Genomic DNA, 21215 nt, shown 5'->3' with positions numbered 1-21215 from the left:
TGTACAAAAGTCATCTGTGCCTAATCCGCTGCTGGCAGACACTATTGCTGGATGAGTATTACTGTAATATGTGCGCGGTCTACAGTCCTTGGCCGTGACATTGCAAACTCATAGAGGAGAGAGACTCTCTTGGAGGGGTCGACGCGCGTTACATTGAAATGAAACCGCAACAGATGGTTGGTGTTTCGGCCGGTTGCGGTGTGATGCTCCGGGGCGGGTCATGCTGGTGGATGGCGACGATCTCATCATCACACACGGACCTCCCGGCTTGTTTTTGGTTTCCCTTGGTAGCGCTCAAGACTGCGGCACTATAGACAACATGGTGCGCACATTCGAGAAGAAATATAAGAATAACATGCACGGCAAAGAAAAGGCTGGCCCGGCGGCAAGAACGGACTGAGGGTAGACCAACAACAACAACAACAACAACCAGATTTAGGGCCCATCACAAATCAGGCCAACGTTTGTTGTTGCCTACGTGGCCCAACTGCCGGCCTATATTATTTGACGTGTGATTCAACGTAATGACTTTATGTATTGATTACGTTCACCTCGGTGGCAGTAGACTATGCTTTGCGTCATGTACGTCATCCGTGAATTCATTTCACGCCATTTCGTAATCTAAATTCAGTTTCCTCGTTCACACATTTCCGGGTTTCCTATTTTAATTGCCAGCAGGAAAATGCACCGACTTCCGATTGGAGGCATTTCGGTGATGTACACACCTCGAAGGCAAATTAAACGTCTTATGGAATACAATTCGTGACCCAAAACAATTTGTGAACTGCTTTTTGAATTTTTTTAGTTTTCCTATTTTACTGGAGAAATTTCCAAATGCTTTAAAATCGACTGTTTAGTGGTTAAACATTCTGCAGGCTATATAACAGTGAAAATTGCTATTTTACTTGTCTAAAAATAATCAACCAATTGGAAAAATCAACCGAGTCAGCAGAAAGAAAAGCAAATATCAATAAAGAATGTCACCCAGAACACAAACCTGTTGTTTCGTTTACAATCGACATAAAAAAATAGTACAGATTTAAAAAAAAATTTAAAAATAAATAAAAGCAAACAAACATATCAAAATTTGAAAGAAAAAAAAGAACCTACGATGTGGTGGTGGTGTGTGTGTGGAACCGATTCACAAAATAGAGCTCACATTATATAATATAGAGTGTGTGTTTTATTTACAAACGACACCAACCAATAATAAAAAGAACAATCAAGACCAAAAAAAAATTATGTTTGTTTTTCTCTCTCGTCGATAACGTAGCACGAAAATGGGGGGTTGGGGGAGGGGGGTAGAGCGCAAAATGCTGATTGGCCAGTTTTTATTCAAAGAAATTTTTATAAGGTCGCAGGGAAGTGGATTGGACAAGCGGAAAATATTGCTGTGAATTAAATTAAAACGAAATGCCTGCCGTCCATAATTTTAGCTGTTAATGGTTATTTAAGAAGCGCGGGAGATTTACATATCTTTGCCGTTGTCTCTCACGCGGATGTTGAGTAATTCTTCGATGGGCAGAATGGGATCGTTGGTGGCCATCGTGAAAAATGAATGCCTTGGCTTTTCTTGCACTTGGATCGGCTCCGCTTGTTCCTCTTCGGTACCCATCCGCTCGCTGGACACGTCCGGTTTGTCCAGGTAGGGCTGCCCGGACGATTCGAAAGCGAATGGCGGCGGCTGCTGATGCGTTGGGAATTCTTCCGGCTCTTCAGCCGGTTGATGCTGCTGCGGCTGGTGATTGTCAGACTCTTCGTTGGCCGGCGGAGCGGGAGCGATGCTGACCAGCTCGATCTTGGGCGATTCTTCTTCTTCCTCGGCTGCTGTCAACCCGCCGGATATTTCCGGTTTGACGGGAGTGTGCGGCTCGGATGTTGGCGGCCATTGTTCGGGTGACGCCAGGACGGATGAGGCCGGCTCGTCTTCGTTGTCCAGCGACGGTTCGACGATCGGCGCCGCCGTTGTGGTGCGGGCGAATTGGCCCGGCCTTATTCTCTTGTTGGGTCGAAGAGCTGGACCGGCCGGCACTGCGGGCATCTCTTCTTTGTCGACAGATTCCTTTTTGATTGCTGCCGGACCTTTGGAACTCTCCTCCGACAGCAGACGCTCTTCTTCCTCTCGTTGCTGCTTTTGCTGGATCCGTCTCCTGACGAACGGACTGCCGGGCATCTTGCCGAAGAGGTTCTTCCGGCTGGAAGACGAGTCTTCCTCTTCACGGAAGTCAGCAACTTTGGCAGAAGCGACTTCTTCGCTGGGCGAAGCGGCCGGCTCTTCCTCTTTGGGCGACGGCCGGCTGAACGAAGGTTTCGGTTTGAAACGACGTTTGTACTGGTCGTAGTTGCTGGATTCTCTGGATTCCGGCACCTTGTCCATTTTCTCCATCAACGGAACAGATTCCGTTGTGGTGCTGCTGGTCGAGGAAGGTGGGCCGGCAGTGACTGGCCTCCTCACCGGCATCCTGGGTGGAATTTTCGGCCGCGTTGTCGACGGTCTAATTGTCGTCGTGGAAGTGCTGGACACGGAGACCGGACTAACCGGTTCCGGCGCTTGTTCAACCGTGCCTTCAGTGTCCTTCTTTGACTGGGCCAGTTGCTCTCTCAGCTTGGCCCGCTCTTTCATGGCTTCGATGCGCTGCTTGTAGGAAGTGATCCGCAATTGGCCGGCTGGACTGTCCTTACCGGCATTGGCCTTGTTTTCCGTCTGGGCCGGAGACGGTGGTTGAGGACGGACTCGCTTGTTGAACGGAGGGAACAGAGTGCTCTTGGTCTCCTCCGGAGCCGCTGTGCTGGACACCGGAACGGGTAGCTCCGGAGCTTCAGTCGGCGGCCGAGTTGACGGACGAGTGGATGGAGCCGTGACCCTCGTCGGTGGTGGAATCGTCTCGGTGGTCGACACGGAAGGCGGAACGATATCCTGAATGTCATCGTCGGGAATGCCGCGGTGTTCCATCGGCTCGTCGATATTCGGCTGGACATTGTGACGGGCTTGAACCGGGAAATTATTCAAATCGGATGAACCGAATTCTTCGCTGGCATCCTGATCCTGTCGACCTATTTCACCTCCGTTATTATCGAAATTATTTCCTGGCTGATGCTGGGGCGGTCTCCTCCGGGGTCCTCCGGGCCGGTTGAAGGAATGATGCGGCCGTTGCTGACGCTGCTGCTGTGAAGTCTGGAGTCCGACCAGCGTCTATAAAATTGTCATTTAGTCATCGATTTCTGCATAATAGTTTTGATTCGTTTCAATTTACCTTGAGGGTGTTGAGGCCCTGGGTGACAAGCGAGGCGTCTTTGGGCCGCTGGTGAGTGGGTGGCGGCCGATGAGGTCGCTGTCTGTTATTAGACTGCGGGTGGTGCGGTCTCTGCGGTGGTGGCGCTTTGAATGGGCCAGGCGAGTCGAAATCCCCGTCGTTATTGTTATTATTTTCCTTTTCATCGTGCTGGGCCGCTCCGTTGAACCTTTCGCCGGACTGAAACGAGGGGCGACCGCTGGCCGGGCGTCGTCCCGGAGCCGGAGCAAGCGGCAGGGGTCCTTCCGTTTGATGCTCTTGCGGTTGGTGATGAGGTTCTTGGGCTGCCTCCTGCTCGTATGGCTGGACTTGATGCAGTTCAGGCTCCCTGTAGGGATCGGCATTTGGCTGCTGGCCGTACGGATCGTAAGCGTTCTCTTCCGGTTGCTGCTTAGTATTGTGCTGCTGCCAAGGATTGCTCTGAGGGGCCGGGTCGAATTCCGGAGCTGGGCGAGACTCGGTGGGAGGCGGGCGACGAATTCGCTGATTCTTCGGCCCATGTGATTGCTGGCCGTCTTGGTAATCGTAGATGGGTTTATGGTGCTCTTGCGGCCTGTGGTGCTCCTGCGGTCTCTCCGGCTCTTCCGGTTGGTCGTAGTTCAATCCGATTTCTTCCGGACGGTAAGGTGGCGGTTGATGATGGTAGGGTGGTTGTAGATCAGGATCTTCGCGCTCCTCTTGGTACTGTTGTGGCTGGACCGGTTGGACGGCCGGATTCTTCGGTTTGTACCTTGGAACGTTGCCAAAATTGTCCGTTGATTGTTGCTGCTGCTGTTCTTCCGGGTGGTGGGCTGGATTAATTCTGGGTTTGTTTTTGCGATTCAAATCCCCCGCCGGATGGCGTGGTGGTGGCCAATCGCCAACTTGTTGCTGCTGCTGCTGCTGCTGGGCCGGCACCTGTTGTCGCTGGTGGTGATGTTGTTGGCCGACCTCAAACTGTCGCTGCTGCTGGTTGGGCGGCGAGGCCTGCAGGTTCGGCGAATGGAAACTAGGTCGTTCGGCTTCGAAAACGGCCATTTCTGCTGGCGATGTGTTCCGCTCTGATGGCTGCTGCTGCTGCCGTTGCTGCTGCTGTGCTGGCCTCCTAACAGCTGTCTGCTGCTGCTGCCCTTGTTTGGCTTTGGCCGGTTGCTGCTGCTGCTGTCGTTCCGTCTCTAGCGGCTCGTCGCCATAAGTCGAAGGCCGGCCCAAGTTTTCCCTCTGCTGGGCCGGCTCGTGAAGAGCAGGAAAGGCGTGCTGTTGCTGTTGTTGCCGGCCGTTCTGGCCCGAGTTGACTGGAGTGCGGAAAATGGTTTTGCCGTAATCGAACGCTTGGTGCTGCTCAACATCGGCCTCTTCCACGCTGGTGGGCTGCAACTGCGGTGGCTGACGGCGCGATTCCGGCGCCTGAAACGGCTGGACGACAGTCTGTTGGCGGCGCTGAGGTGGTGCGGCCGTTTGGGCGTAAAAATCTTCTTGGCCGCCACCGACAGACATGGTGGCGTCCACCTCGGTCAGTGAAGGCGATTCGTCGTAGAAGCTCTGATCTCTCGAGTCCAGTTCGTCGTAGTGGTCGCTTTTGGCGTTGATGATCCGCTTCTCCTGATGGCCGCTGCTGGAAACGTCGTCGTAGTCGTATTCACTCGAGTCGTACGAGCTCATAACGGACTTTCGATTGGCCGTTGGTTGCTGCTGCTGCTTATTCTGACGGCGATTCTGCTCCGGCTTCGGCTCATTGGCCGGGGCCTTTTGGTACGGCTCTTCCGGCTCGACAGGGGCCGGCAGTTTTATTAGATCGACGACCTGCTGGGTGACAGGTGCCGCTAGATCTCGCAGTTTAATCGACGTCGCTTTCTTGGTGGCCGTCTGGGGTCGTTGGGACGTCGACTGCTGGCGATCGCCGTCCAGCCAAACGTGCTGGACGGGACGGATGGGCGAATCGGTCCACTGCCGGCGAGGCGGCTGAAGAGTCGTGTGGATCGGAGGCGGCGGCGGCTGTTGGCGACTCGACGGCTCCGGCGGATGTTGCGACCTTCCCGAGGCTAATTTGGGCGACCGGGGCGGCCAGTCGACGACTTCTTCGTCGAAGAAACTTCTGACCTGAGCCTGGGCCACCGGGAAGGCCACTTGCGGCTGCTGGTTAGGCAGGAGCCACGGAGGTGGCATGGCGATGTCTTCCGGAACGAATGGCACTCGATTGCCGCCAGCGCCGTTGCTGCTCCTGGCCCACTGGGCCGATCGGCTTTCCTGGGCCGTGTTGAGCTCCAACAATCGCTTCCAGCCGTCGTCGGCTTTGACCAGCGTCGCAGTTGCTACTGAAAAATTCATTATCATAATTAACTGACCGCCATCACAATTTAAAAAATAATGAGCAAATTAAACTATAAAATGAATTTGATGAAATGAAATTCCGGACGGATTCAAAAACTTACCAGCTAAGAGTAAGAAACACTTGAGCCTCCCCATTTTGGCGGAGATGTGTCAAATCCGGATGATGTCAAACTCAATCAATGGATATTCAATCAAATCACGTGGATGTGGGGAAAACGAAAATGTTCAATTAAGTAGCGAATCAATGCGATTGCGGAGGGATGAAATGAAAACGGAACGGAAAATCACGAAGACAAAAAAAAAACAGTCGAGCAAAAATAGTAGGAAGGCAGAGCGGAGCCACGAACTAACGTCGTCGTCAGTAGCTGGTTGGTTAATGAAGTCGCAACCGTTGCAGCGCTGCCTTCTTGTAACACTGACGGCGGCCAAGTGAACCACAGCCAGCAGAGCCACATGGGCTATGACGCTCTTCTGGCTCGTTCAAGCTTTCAGGAAGAAGCTTCAAACTATACCCAAAAGCCCAAAGGCCTGCTTTTTTTTTCGGCTGGCACCGGCTATAGGCCACCGGTGTGCGTGAGGAAAAAAAAACGCAACAAAAATTTTCGAAGGAGGAAAAAACAAACAAACAAACAAAATTCGTGAAAAGAAGAAGAAGGGAACGGCAGTCATCCGCATCTTTCATTTTTTTTATTTTTATCTCTAATCCGGTTAGATACTCTCAAATTCATATGTAGAGAAGAGGAAGATGCTGCTGATGGGAGCCTGTATATCTCGGCACAGCTTGCTGCCGCGGCCAACTCTTATGCGCATCTTTCTTTTTTTTGTGCGACAATATCCAACTGTTCGACCTGGTTAAACAGCAGCACAGCAGTGCACACAGCAGCCAATCGTAATAGCCCCGTGTTGTGTGGTTGGTCCGTTATTTCGCAGATGCACCGGTGCTGTCTTACACGGTCGCGTCGCGGCGCTTATTATCATAAAAAAATAAAGAAAATTCGAACTGAATGCCTCAGCATAGGTGACGGGAATCGCACACTCTTCCAGAGTCTGTTGTGCGTTACATAACGACCATTTAGAAAAGGAAAAAGGACTTTCCACAGCAGACCAAAAAAATGATAACCTAGATTGCTGAGTGCCCAAATGACCCTTACGGCCCATCACCGCTACGGTACAGCTGCCGTGTATTTTTGTTTCCCCCTTTTATTTCTCACTTTGATGGAATATTATTATTCGTGTATATACTATTTAAATATATTCATTTTTCTTCTTCTTTTTTTCAGAAATTTTATCATTTCTCGTTTTTCGGCTTCTTGGTGCGCGTATAGTTCTAGAAGAAACCCGAGGGATTGTTTTATTCTCCTACTTTTTTAATGGATATACACTTTATACAGATGGACGGCTGTTAAAAGAGAATCTACATCTCTAACGTTCATCGGCGTTATAAAAAGAAGTTATCTTTCGGTTGGTTGAAAATGTCTCGATTTATTTTGACGGGGTTTTTGTTATACGTAGAGTATATGTGTGTGTCTGTGCTATAGCCAAAGCAAGTAAATGTGTTCCGGGGTACCTTGTGCGTGCGTGAGTGATCATATCCCTCTATCTACAAAACGCCTTCCAGCTACGGGTCCAGCAACGGGCCCCCAAAAAGAAAAAGAAACGAACGAACGAACGAACGAACGAAGAAAAAAGGGAAAAAAAGAAAAAGGAGCCAACAATAGCCGCGTTCTAAAAAAAAATAAAAAAAAAAAAAACGACTTGGCCACCTGTTGCCTCCCTCCAAGTTAACAGTACGTATATTATGTACATCCATTCCTATCCCAACTCGTAATTTTATTTTTCGTCAGCCTTCTTCTTCTTCTTCTCCCTTTGGAAAATTGAGAACGGCACTAGCGGCCACCAGTCAATTTCATAATAATGCGCTGGTTAATATGCAAAATCATAAGGTCCAATCGCGGAGCTGATCATCACTATACCACCTGATTGCGAAGGTGATTTATAGGAAGAGCCCTGCCATTATCTTCTTCTTATTTTTATCCGGTTGTTTGTGTAAAATATGCCCCCATTGCACGGACGAGGCCGTCCCGTTTTTTTTTCCTCGACTGTTTTGATGTGCAATTGATGATGCGCATTGTGTGCGCAAGTTCCAGCTGTTCTTTATTGTGACCCTGAATGGCCGGGTGAAGAGGATTCCATCGGGCCCGTCACGACGACGACGCTCTATCATCACATCACATTTTCTTCTCCCTCCGTTTATTGACTATAAAACGGGAGCAAACGAGATGGCCTGAAAAACAAAAAAATCACAACCAGAGAAAGCGTTTTAATGAGAAAAAAGAATCCTATTTTTATTATATTTTCTTTTTGATTTGTCTCTCTCTTAAACGCCGTCCATCATAACCCGAATTTTCCGCATGAGAAATCCATTCCGCGCTATCACACACGCACACAGCGACATTCCGACTGGTTTATATGACGAGCGATTGCGTTATTGTCGTTTTCTCTTCTTTTGTTTTCCCCCCACCAACAAAATGCGCCATTATAAAATAGCGCGGAGAAAAATTTTTCCGGATTCCCGCGGGGAGTTTTTCCAAATAAGTCGGCGATTCATCCCGAAACACAACAAACGCGCTTCCATTTTCCATTCTGAAATAAAAAAATGAAAAAGAATTATTTTTCTATTATATTATTCCCTGGTGGAATTTGTTTCCCCCCTTTCGGGCGATTGAGATCAGTTCAGCGAATCAAATTCGGGTGCATAAATCTTCGTTGCTGTTGCACAACAGCTGCTCGCGTACGGATACAAACGTATATAACGACTCCTATATAGGCGGCCGACATGGGCCTTTTTGCTCCTTATATATTCCCATTCAGCCCCCACACTTATTCCACTATATAGGTAGGCGCTTCTTTTGCTTTTCTTCTTTTTTCGCCCTTGAGGCCAGCAGATTGTGCGCGCGTCTATTAATATTATTAGACGCGTCTATAGAAGGAGAGCGATTGCCCCCGCGGAAAACTGGCGTTCTGGTTCCGCTCTGTCTCCCGCGTAGTTTTCTATTTTATTTTATTTCATTTCATTTTAACTAGACATCCATTGTGACCCGGCTGTCTCTATTCACCGATGGCGCGTTTCGACGATCTTTCAAATTTGACTTAGCGTGAAATTCACGCACGTTTTCCGTCGTTGCATCTGGGCAACCCGTTATGTCCACACCGTGACAGTCGCTCTCTTGTGCGTGTGTGAGAGCCTCCTCTTTTACTCCCTTGATCGGCTTCGACGCGGCGCCGCTGCTGATGCGCCGTCGCCCCGTTGTTGTTGTTGTTGTTGCTGCCGTTGACTCCAACACCCTCGAGGGGTTGATTCGGATGCAGCGAACCCCAGCCACCCACTAACCTGAATTTGTTTGTTTGTTGTTGTTGATTTCTTTGTTGTGTACGTCTAGGTGCGTTCGTTCGTTCGATTTCAATGCGTAAAAGACGTGCGCAATAGCAACTTGCGCACAGCAGTCACCCCCGCCGCTCCCGCTGCTGCGTCGCGTTCCTGTGGCTTGTTGTTTAATGTTGAATGATTAAGCGTTTACCGCTACACATTACGAGACGCTTTCGCCATCAATTGGTCCGCTTCTTCCACCTGACCACTGTGCTGTTGGACCGGGGAAACAAAAAAACAAAACTAGATCTATTAAAAAAGCTAATAATACACGACCGATGGCTTTACGAGCACTTGTGGAATGTTTGGGGTCTGTTTGGAGGGGCAGGATTGAAATCGCCATTTCTTATGGGTTTGTCTGAGTGCCAAAATTTTCTTTTAATTGCGAAAAAGGAGCCATACAAGATGGGAGAGACCCAAAACAAATGGGTTCTGCCATTGTCTGCACACATTGTTATATATTATAAGACTAATAATCATTTTATTTATTTTTCCTTTTTTTTTCTTTTTCTTTTTTGCTCTGCTTTCTTTCGTGATTTTTACGATTTCAAGTTTCAATTCCATTGTTCTTGCAGACGAGAGAGATAGATAGTAGACCTCGTTTGCGGCCGGCGGGCCAATTACATATCGTCTGGGGTCTACCAGTCTCGTTACTTTTTTTCGGGCTTTGTACAGCAAGAGCACATCTTGGTGATTTGAGTTCGCTCGCATTATCAGACGTTGGTCCTACACGCAAATAATGGACGGCGTGATACATACTAAATGTATTCCGAAAAAAAAAAATGAGATAATCACAGCGAAACAAAAAATAAGAAATTGTACCACATAACCAGGAAAGAAATGGAGGATGCACAATCGTGGCTCGACTATCAACGGAGACGACTCTTTAAAAAAAGAACATAAAAACGGACATTGTGTAAGAGATTAGAGAAAAGGTCAAATTCGCAGGTTTTTGATAAATTTCCCGCAATTTATGGTAATAATCCTCGTTGGCCCGTGAATTCACATATAAACGCTTGTGTGGTCTTCAACATGTATATGAGACGGGCGGGAGGAAGAATGTCCAATCAAGTGGAACAACTGGCACAATTCACTGTTGGCTTGTATTTGTCGCTACTCTTCTGCTGCTGCGCACCGGGAAAACGGTATCTACATGGCGGAGCAGCCGGACAACCCACGGGAGCCGTTCTTCTTACATGTTGTTCTTCTTCGCCGGCTCTTTTTTTCGAGAGGAAGAAAAGCACAGACTTTGGGGGAGGAAAAAAAAATCCACACAGCCAAAAAAACAAACTGGAAAAATAGAAAACCGTAAGACCCAAAAGATGTGCAAGCGAGGAAACCAGATATATATAAGAAAAACAGCTCGAGAGTACTATACATGTATGTGGAGACAGGTGTAAAAAAAACCGCAATCACGCGAGAGGTTAAGTAATACGCTGGCATCCACACGCTCACCAAGTGTCAACATTGTCAACAGTTTGGCGCTGCCAGAAGAGCTTTAAAAAATCCGCTCGAAGCGGATCGATAAGAGGCAGAAAAGTACAATAAGTTTGGAATGGAATGGGCCGTCACGGGAGGCTGGGTTGTCGTCATCGTCCCCGGAAATTTCGGTCGTGACCATCGCTCTGTGTACAATTTGGGCTTTAGCTCTTCTTCGTCTTCTTCTGATCGAGGAAAATAATCTTTTTCTTTTTTTTCTGTTTTGGCAAAGGTATATATAATAATGTGTACAGTAAATCGTATCAGACTTGAGTATATGTACAGACGAGAGAAAAAGGAAAACATCAAACAAAGAGGACGACAATGAAGAAGAGAAAAGGATGAATTTGGCCAGGAAATATAGACGCGGTCCCACGAATATAATGTACCGTGATTAGGATTGGACAAATGGTAATTACAGAGGTAGTCATCATATACAACTTTTTTTTTACGCCCAAGGAATACGGTTATGACTGCTAGTGTCTCATAAAATGAAAGAAATAAGGGGAGTTGGGAGCTAAAACAAGATTGGTTGCTGCTGTCGGGTCGTATAAGATACAAGATGGTTTTTAAAAGCGCTAAAATATAAAAATAAAAACCAACCAAACGGAAACGTTATTATATAGTACCGGTATACGAGTGTTCGTTGGGTGACAACAGGAAATAACAAAAAAAAACAATTAGAGCAACTTCAACGGTATGATGGGTATATATTTTGTACGTTTTTGTGTGTTTTTTCCCCATTTTCATCCTTATTTAATGTCTGTATTTCTATAGTTTTACGATGGTTTTCAAATGTGTTTGTAAATATTGCAAACATCGATCGCATTTTTTACGTCATCATTCTGGACCCAAACGTCCGGCCGAGTTCAATTCGAATCAAAATGGCGGAATATAAGAAATCCAATAAACCATCAGAGAGCCAATGATGGGAATAATGATCAACCCTCAACCTCCGTGAATTCGCCATTCAATTTTTTTGGGTTCTGCTTCAAATGAGATTCCTCTCCCGAATGGCTGGTCTCGACGATCGATGTCGCATTCAATTCCGAGTCTCGTGAGCGTTGCGTCTGAAGACGGATCAGCAATTCGACCTAATTTGGAATAATGCAGCGTGACAGAATTATTATAGTGAGGCTGATGACATGCTTTATTGGCCAGCTATAAATCATTCCTCTCAATCTTTTGGGTGAAAACTTCAAATCGTACCCAAAAACTAGAAAAAAATATTTTAAAAGGCGATCAGCCATTGCGACTATAGGCTACACTACAAGCATCAGGAAATTCTAGAAAGAGTGATTGCATTCTTTCTCCTTGACTGGTTGAGAGGTAAAAATTGCAGTTAAGGCACTCAATTATTCAGGTTGTCAAGTGGTCGAGCTCCCGAGTGTCTCCACTCATGCGCAACAATTCGAGCAACATCTGATAACAATATTTTCCCTTTTACTATTATGTGGTCCAACAGAATCACGATTTTCGGGAAATTCCAAGTATAGCTAAACATTTGCGACAGAAAAAATTCAAATCAAATGCGCTATTTTTCTTTCATCCGAAAACCGGATGAGTTGAACTTTTTTCTTTTCATACATCTCTCGATTCGTTCGGCTTCCTTGTTTATTTATCTGTTTTTTTGTTTTGTTTATTTTTTTTTACCTCTCTGCGCGATTCGACGCATCCAGAGCACATGCAAGTGCCCTGGTTCACTTTACCGAGGTACACTCCTTCCTTGTCGTATATCGGCCGGTCAATCTCACCGTCTTTTCCGTATCTAAAAGAAGAAGAAAATAAATACGTTTTATGGCCTCCAATACTACACGAATCATCGTTCAATGACTGTCATTTTTTAAAACACGAAGAGAAAAGGACGAACGAGAAAAAAATAAAAAATAATAATGATCATATCGTCTCGAACGAAACCTGCGATTGCGGTAATGACAGTGGCGATCTTCGGCGTCCGTTTTACCCTGGCAGCAAATGTCCTGCCACAAATGGCGCAGCTCGCGACGCAGCGAGGAATTGGTCAGCCCGTAAAGGAGCGGGTTCATCATGCACGACATTTTGGCGAAAACCGTCGGGAAGATGTACCTTTTTGAACGTATAACAATAGGCCGTATAGACCGTAATCGGTGTCATTAATAATCGGTGGTATGGGTGTAGTATTTATAAACCTATTCCGAGTTTGTATACCGAGCAACACAAGAACTACTACTACCGACACACTCAGATGTTTTATAATCACACACAAGAACAAAAGCGGTATCCCACAACATCGTTAGCCCATATCTCTATATACGTCCCCTCCTTCTGCTTCTTCTTCCTCAGACTTTCCACCGGCCGCCTTATCCACGGAAAAACAAAAATACCACCCGAAATAGAATAATGACAAAAAAAAAATGACAATTAGTCCGAACGATATTACGGCTATTTCGTCTATCACATATACCTTCTCACGCTCCAAATAACTTGACTAAGGAGGGCGCTATTACGATCAAATAAAAATTGTCTCGTCTATTACGGATATGTTATACGCTCTGACTTTTATAATTGCAACTATTACGACTAGCATGCCATATTGGATATTGGAGCACAATTCGGTTTTTAAACGGTTGCTCTGTACTTTACAGTCTGGCCCACCAACACCTGCAGCACCAACAACCGGCAAGCATATTGTACAAAACTGCAATTCTATTAGACTAGAGCATTTATTGTTAACGATCTCGCTCTGTTTATTAGTGGGTCGCGGAACACTGTATAAGAAATGTCTGAACTAGACTAACTTGGAGATTAAATGTACGTATATGAACTCCTCCGTGATGAGTTCACCTCAACTTGCTCGGAAGCGTCTTATGCGTTTAATATAATTCATGCAATAATAGTTTGTATTCAAGAATCCCGAGAATGGCAATGTAGATTTCGCTTCTGGCAGACTTCAAGATATTATATAGTTCAAGAGGACGACGCCAGACAACGGGTTCGTCCCTACTATAGACATGTACGAGTTGGTTGAGGTTGGCCTTTTATATGAAATTTAAGCGAATCGATTGTCGTAGACGACATTGAACCGGGTCTATACAACATATGAAGGAGAAGCCAGACAATAAATCTCTAATCCCCATAGGTCTCAACATTTTAGTCGGTTATCTATGTTTGTTAACATGTTTGGCAAGAAATTTAACTTTCTACATAGTTCCGTTATTCTGCCAAAAATTACTTAAGTTCCCACCCTAGAAAGTTGTGAAATTTTCTCTTTTAGAAAAAAAGAGAAAGAAAGAAAAAAGAACAGATTTATAATCTCGTTTTTAGTAATAATGAAAATGAAAGAGGACGTACAACACCCCCTCTTTTTCGGGATCAAACGAAGCGTTTCATCATGGGAAGTTGCTTCGTATCTTATTATATCTTAGGGGCTTTTTAATGGAGAAACAGGGTGTTAATTTCCCCTAGTGGAAAAATGATTAGAGCTTGATGGATGATGGCTGAAGGAGGATCGGTGTTGCGAGCTCGGCACTGTGTGCCTGGCCTCTGTGGCGGTTGTTCACCGCATGCATCACAGCTCGAACACGGTTTTCCGGGTAAGCGAACGCGGACGGCGTTTTTACCTCTAAACAGGACACAACCGAGCCTGACGAGATTGTTTGCCTCTGAGTGGTTTTCGAGACGTTTGATATTTTTCCGGTGGTGGATCTCTCTCGTGAACGTGAACTCAGCAGCGTCCAGTTTCTTCCGATTGAGGTCAGTGTAACACGAAATTTTCCCCTTTCGATTTTTTAACCTCTTGAGTTCTAACTCCTAAGCCCCATGGCACGTTGCATGTTTTATGACTCTGGGAAAAGCCTTTGACTGATGTCAGTCCCTTGCCAACAGCTTCAATCGACCCGTTTTTCTGCCACTCAAAATATTATAACTGAATAACAAATGTCTGGGGAAATGAGAGAATCTTTTAATCTTCTCTCAAGAAGTTAACGCTCCTGTCCAACGGTTTGTTAAGGAAATGAAAAGAAAAAGCAAGCGACGCAACGTCCTTTGATTATTTCGGCTTGATAATTAAACGTATTACGGGGTTATTGAGGCTGGCTTATGGCTATAGAACGCACAAGGGCCCCATCTAGGAATCTAGCAAAGAAACTTATTGGTGAATAAGCAACGCACAAAACCTAACAAAAACGGGAAAACTAGGAAACTAGTTGGATTTGAAAGTTCTAGAAAAATGTTCCAGTCAAAATATACCAGAAAGCGGGCAAGTCCGGATGGTAGATGGAGACGAACGACATAACGGCGTAGGGAGACCAAATGACGAAGAAAGTCAACACCATGAGCAAGTTGAGCTACATTAAGAAAAAAACAGAAAATGTGTTGTTATAACGCAGAGTTAAAAAATAAAACATGCCATGTCATTTAAATAACGGGGGTTATTAAAAATTAAATTTCCAGCGAATTCTGTGTGTATGTATACGACATTTTGTACCTTGAGAACTTGGATTTCAATTTTATAAGTCCTTTGATTCCGGTGATGGTTGATGTTTGATTGGTCTATCTCGAAGTTTAGGGCTGCATCAAAGCAGATGCGAGTCAAACAAGATTTCTCCTCCTGTTTATGAAACGATAATTAGATATCATCATAGTGAATAGCCTGGCCAACGTTGGGAGGGAGCGGTTGGGAGTCATAACAACGTCCTGATCACGGAAGCGTTTCTAATTACACAACGTCAGTTGGCACGGCGTAAAAAGTGGGCGTCACATACAACAACTACAAATATGACATACAACAAACTTTGGAAACTGAATAGAACTGACTATAGCATGCGCTAATGGGATCTAACCTCATTATTCTCCGTGTCAGACGACAGTGGTGGAGTCAGCGAATCCAGTTTAAGTTGTGAGACGCGCTTGTAAATCTTGTGATAGCACACGCTCATGACTGACAGATGAACTACATAGCAGAAAATCGTTGCAGCTGGAATAAAAAAAGTAGGCAACACGTGATTCTCTTTAGAATATGAACGAATATGAATGTCAATGGCAGTTAATCACAGACTCAAAGGTATAGGAAGGAATAAAGGAACACATTAAACTTACAGATTGAATAGCTGAGTCCACTGTTGCTCTGGTCATACCTATGCAGCCAATAACAAATTAAAGATTAAATTTAAAAATTCTATAGAGCTGCAATATGCCATATTGGCTTCCATAATTTATCGCATTTTTTCAAAAGAACTACGTCATTACATCCGCTCTGCGACAACAAATATTTCAAGCTTTAATCAAAATAGTACACTTCTCGTTTTCTCGACATGAATTATGTATGGTATTGTCATATATTTTACTGAGAGGTAAATGAAGTTTGTCCGCCTCCTCTCGGAAGTTTACTTATTATTCTATGTAAAATACGGAGTCGAGTGCTATTTAAAAAATGTGTACCAATCAAATGAGCAAGAAGCGCCGAAGGGTTCGTAAGTGTACGCCGACCAGCCGAACACGGGCGACAGCGTGAAAATTAGAGCGTAGAAAACGGTAGCGGCGATGCAAATGCAACTCACTCGGGGAGTCAGCCTATGCTCTGAGAGATGGAACGAGAGCAAAACAAAATGACAGGGTCATTATGTATTCATTAAGTGCCAACCGGTTCCGCCCGGATGAGGGACGATCTCGATAATCCTCTCATCCAGGAACTCGGAAGTCGGAACTGCATGGCCGGATGAACTGCAACAATAATGCGGAATATGCTGCGCAGACGTTTACTGGATTCATTTAAACATGCGAGGCTCTTACTACTTTGCGGCTTGCAGATGATGATGTAACGGAAAATGGAGATAACCACCAGCGTGTTTGCAGAAATCTATCAAAATGCAAGTTTACGGCAAATTTAGATGTTATTTTTGGTCGGTATATACGACAAATTACCATGGCCAGGGTGAAGCACATAAACGCGTACATCTGGCAGAAAAAGTCACCAAAAACCCAAGTGCCGGCAAAACAGGAAACAATGTTGAACCTAAAATTTGAATGGAAATTTCACCTTTGTGTTCGTCGTGAGTGTTCTAATTTCATTCATTTCTCTAGAGTAGATAATTTAATTTACGGGTAACCGAAGATGGAGATTCCCAGGTCACAAGTTGCCATGCTCATTAATAAGATGAGGTGAGCGTCGCGACGAAATCCTCTGCTGCGGAGTAGGACGGCAATAAACGATCCGTTTCCCAGCGTCGAGACGATAGCTTTGAAATAAATAATTCCATTAGACATTTATTATTCACGCATTGAGTCCCACGTCATCTCACAAGTACTATAGCAGCAATGTAGGCTATAATCTGTCTGAGCGAGATGCGGGTTTATCAACTGTCTACTGATGCCCGCTGCCTGCCTAGATAGGCTACTTTATTTTCAGTTCTGGCTAGCTTCACACAGCTCGATCAATAGGTCTAGGATAATAAATTTCACTTATAAACGTGGATAAACATTTAAAACATAGCTCCATTAGAAGACGTGCTTAAAAGGTTTTGGCCATCCATTATCCACAGCTAGATAGTGCTTTTGCGTAGGTCGATCGTAAATATCGCTTTGATTCGAAAATCATTGATGCTCTAATAGTGAACCATATTTCACACAAAAAAGCTTTTTTTGTGATTTGGTTACATTGCATCTACATACATATTCCTCGTTTAATTTCCTACAGTTATGTATTTTTTCATTCTATTCTCTTTTTTTCCGATGCTGTTAAAAAAGGAACCATCGCCCACGTAGAAATTGTGCGGATTTTTCAATTTTTCAATGTTTATCCCCTCAGAAAATGAAATTGGGCCTGCAAGAAGGGATTTATTTCCATAAATCGATTATAGAGGGATAACCCGATAACCTTATCCCTGCGATAACAGACAGCAGAGAACGCTGCTTATTCGATTACAGAAAGGTCAATACCTGTTCATTCGAGAAGCGCTCTTACCAATCTAAAATTGCTGAAATGGGAAAATCAAATCCTACATTACTGATTTACTTTCATAGACTTCTTGAACTTTGGGTAAATATCACCATAAGCATATTTCCAAAGAAGGAAACGTGCGCAATCCGTCTCTTGATGCTCAGCTCAAGGTTGCCTTAAAGAAATTATAAAATTCTGCAACAGGATTACATTATAGGCTACTAGAAATTTCAAAAAAAAAAGAAGAAAAAAAGAAAGAATCTAATAAGAAACGAGGAATTGTGCGATCGATAGAATATTGCACCCAGTGCATAGGCGAAGTTTGGAAAAAAAAAATAGAGAAGATCAAGTGCTGTTGATGTCAGTATTCTTCCATCTTGTGATTTAGATCGCTCTCAGCAATTCCGGGTTTATGCGGTTTTATGTTAGACGTGCGTTTTTCATAAGCCTTTACTTAGATGCTGTGAGTTTTTCTTTGTGTTTCGTGCACTCCAATCCTATCGTATTTTTATAGATGCTTATCTTTACTTCCATTTTTACCCGTTGTTATACCTATGCATTGGAAAGGATAAAAATAGCAAGAGTTATTCTTATTGACCGGCCTGGAAAGACGCACTAGTCTCGAGAGTCGTGCTTTTCGTTATGTCTGACCACATCAAAAGATGTTTAGTATAAGTACTATATGTCTTTTCCAGTCTTTTCCCACGAGAGGTAATCTCTCATTCCGGTTGTCAACCCACGCCCGCACAACTTTTAATCAATCTGTGTCCCCCAATCGGATATCCGCGAAACAGCTATAAATACATATCGGTTCAGTTTCCCAAATTCACTCGTATTTATTATGAAAACCAAAGTTGACTATAAACAGAAACTACGAACATGAATCGAGTTTTTCTCTATAGCTGTTGTCAGCTTGCTGCACTTAGGACTAAATTATTCAAAATCTTGAAACAGTATTTCAGCGGAGTTTCTGTATACCATCACGGTACATTTTAAATTATTTGGCGCAAATTATTAAGCTCTCTAAAATATCAATTCTGTGTTGCCCAAGTGTTACCTTGCTTTACTGTAGGGCTCATTAAATAAAAGTTCTTACTCTCCTTAAAACTTATATAAGTCCTCGATGGCTGTAAGCTGTAACTACGCGCTTGGCGCTCATGTATTTTTCTGATCCATTTTATTTATTATCAAATTAATCAAGTATTCGAGAACGATTCCCGCCCGAAATACTCCGCGCACAAGTTCCGGGAAAATGAACTACCGAAAGTCCTCAAAAGCCAAAGTATTGTTATAATAAGTAATTCGGTGAAACGGCTCTGACTTTTTGGGCCCGAAGTATAAGTGGCAATCGTAATAAATCTTAATGAGAAGTAACGTGTAGGGCCTTATTATATGATTTTGAGTCGAGTATAGTAGGCTAAATGCAGCAAGCGTGCACAAGATCTAATTTTAAAAAGCCGTGTGCATACGAAGCAGTGAAATCACAATCACAACCTCAACTTCTGGGACAATTTCCTTATAATAGCGAATCCTTACATTATAAGCGAACGATTCGTTGATTCTTCAGTACAAGCAAAAAGCATTAGAGATACCAAGAACTGATTTTTGTGTAAGCCCAATTGAAATATACGCATGAAATGGATTCATAGTAAAACATGTGAATCTATAGCATATATCCCTTTTCAAAATAAAATCTGGCATTGTTTGCAGACGGCGAACCGATTGCACGTCAGGAGACTCCGCGCACTCATATAATAAGAATCGATAGCTGCACGATAAGACATGTCTCTTCAAAAAGTTCTGTTAAATACGCATCTACAAACAAGAAATCGGAGTAGCTAGGCTACGTCGATGAACTGAAAAGCAGACAGCTGTACATAGAACATGGGGGTATAGTTAATACCGTACGGGTTTGCCACCTTTTTAAGGAAAAGTTTGAGTGGTTTAAGCAGTAGATAATAATAAGCCATGATACAAAATATAATACTGAATGGTTGATTATACGTTGAAGCACTTGACGTTCTTTATATTATCTGATAATAGCCTAACAAGGCTACACAAGTACACATATAAGACGGGAGGTTCCTAGAAAATTGATCATTATTTTACTGCGCGTCGTTACTAGATTTTCCTTTGATTAGGCTACATAAAATCCGGTGACGGCAAGTCGAGAAAGTAATAAGCCGACATTTATTCTCACACGATGGATCAAAATGTTGTTTAATTGAAAATTGTTTCGTCAGAATTTGTGTTACTATGACTGATATACTGATATACTGCTGGGATGCCATTTTCTCCGTAATCGACAATAATTGAATTTTCCACTCAGAAATTTCATTCGCGGTCTTTTTTTTTAAATTATAAATTATATATGATAATAACGTTGGCACCTATTTATTAATTTTTTTCTATATTATCTGACTGAAAACTAAAAAAAAAAAATCCTTTTTCTAAAAGCGGAAAAATTATTATGCGGATCCAATAATCTATTGATGTAATAGTAGGCAAATAAATTAAAATAAAGATTTACCGACGATGGTGAGGAAAATTCCAGTGATGGTAAGCACTTCCTGCGAGACTTCGACAACAGGTCGCGTAGACAACGATGAACCGTCTTCTTCCATGCTGGTGAGCGATGAAGACGAATTCAAAACCAAAAAAATACGATCCTAAAAACAAACTATTCGTCTGTAATTAAATTTATGCAAAACTATTGAGTGAAAGAAATGGAACTATTTCAAACAATCCGATCCAGACGGGAGTTGGGAGCTTACTTCGAAGGCGACAAGATGTTTGGGAGACGAGGAAATGTTGACGGTTTTTGTTTTGTTTTTGCACATGCGCAATCAACCTTAAATGCCGAATTCTTGATGGACATTGGATTCCTGATGCTATGCAACATCAATTAATTGTGGTGCGCACGAATAAAAAAAAAGCCTTTATTTGGATACAGTATTTTTGATGTTCTTTGATCCAGCTTCCAGTTCTTTTTGCATGGTGTACCCGGTTTTCCGGCTCGTTGATCAATGATGAGTGAGGATCGATCGACAGTACCAAGAAGAGCTGAAGAAGAGAAGAAACATCATAACGCATTTATACTGGCACAGACGCCTCTATAGCAACCATCTTATTAATGTATCACAATCGGAAACCAGCTTGAATCCCAAGTCATCAAAGATTCGAGTTCTTGTATCGTCAAGTCGAGATAATTCAAAATCGATCAAGAGATGTGTAATAGTCAGTCAAAAAGCAAAAGCAAAAATAGAACCCGCCGGTTGCAACTGCGATATCGTAGAATGTGAAACGATTGATTCGAAAAGGGTACAGAGAACACTATTCGTCCGGGTTCGCCAGCAGCAGCAGCAGCGGCTTTATTCAAAACAACAAATAAAAAGATATGATGTGGAGGGAGAATTAAAGAGAAAAGAGAACGAGCGTTGATTGGGAGCAGCGCGTATAGAACTGAAATTGACTCGTCAGCGTTCTGCTTATAACTAATATCTACAGGGTTTTCTTGGTGAATCTTCAAGCATAAGCTCGTCACCGTTGAGCCTTTGAGATGTCATTGTTTGCCGTTAATCGGGAATGATGATGCAGCCGAAATGTTTCCCGCTTTTGTTGGCATTGTGCTGGGGGGGTTGCTCGCCGATTCATTCCGACTCCTGGCTGGCACCGCTGGCTGTTCAAAGAAAAATTAGTCCAACTACTCTACATGCACGAAACTCTGCCAAATGTGCCAATATGCAATTCTCGTTTGATCTCGTCAATTGGACTGCCAAAGTTGTTGGAA

At 44.0% G+C, this 21215-nt stretch overlaps 2 protein-coding genes across 3 annotated transcripts; both read right to left on the bottom strand.

The window, feature by feature from the left end:
- Window positions 1-980: 980 nt before the first annotated feature.
- On the bottom strand, window positions 981-6080 carry LOC124207007 (histone-lysine N-methyltransferase 2D-like). Of its 2 annotated transcripts, none has more exons than XM_046604244.1 (3): window positions 5705-6080; window positions 3255-5587; window positions 981-3193 (listed from the first exon to the last, which is right to left on the bottom strand). In XM_046604244.1, the coding sequence occupies exons 1-3, from the start codon at window positions 5736-5738 to the stop codon at window positions 1469-1471; spliced, it is 4092 nt and encodes a 1363-aa protein (XP_046460200.1). In that variant the 5' UTR covers window positions 5739-6080; the 3' UTR covers window positions 981-1468. The 2 variants fall into 2 exon arrangements, with proteins under 2 accessions (XP_046460200.1, XP_046460201.1); XM_046604245.1 differs by having other exon boundaries at window positions 3255-5584; window positions 5705-6039.
- Window positions 6081-9764: 3684 nt separating this feature from the next.
- Window positions 9765-20499, bottom strand: LOC124207690 (rhodopsin, G0-coupled-like). The gene is made up of 12 exons (XM_046605261.1): window positions 19956-20499; window positions 16589-16724; window positions 16411-16501; window positions 16279-16345; window positions 15928-16066; window positions 15586-15623; window positions 15330-15463; window positions 14975-15097; window positions 14737-14834; window positions 12427-12594; window positions 12163-12277; window positions 9765-11603 (listed from the first exon to the last, which is right to left on the bottom strand). The coding sequence occupies exons 1-12, from the start codon at window positions 20047-20049 to the stop codon at window positions 11451-11453; spliced, it is 1356 nt and encodes a 451-aa protein (XP_046461217.1). The 5' UTR covers window positions 20050-20499; the 3' UTR covers window positions 9765-11450.
- Between the last annotated feature and the right edge of the window lie 716 nt (window positions 20500-21215).

The sequence above is a fragment of the Daphnia pulex genome, chromosome 11 (assembly GCF_021134715.1).
Source record: "Daphnia pulex isolate KAP4 chromosome 11, ASM2113471v1".
Lineage (NCBI taxonomy): Eukaryota > Metazoa > Arthropoda > Branchiopoda > Diplostraca > Daphniidae > Daphnia > Daphnia pulex.
Note: the sequence above shows the minus strand (reverse complement) of the source record. Positions and strands in the feature narration are given on the sequence as shown.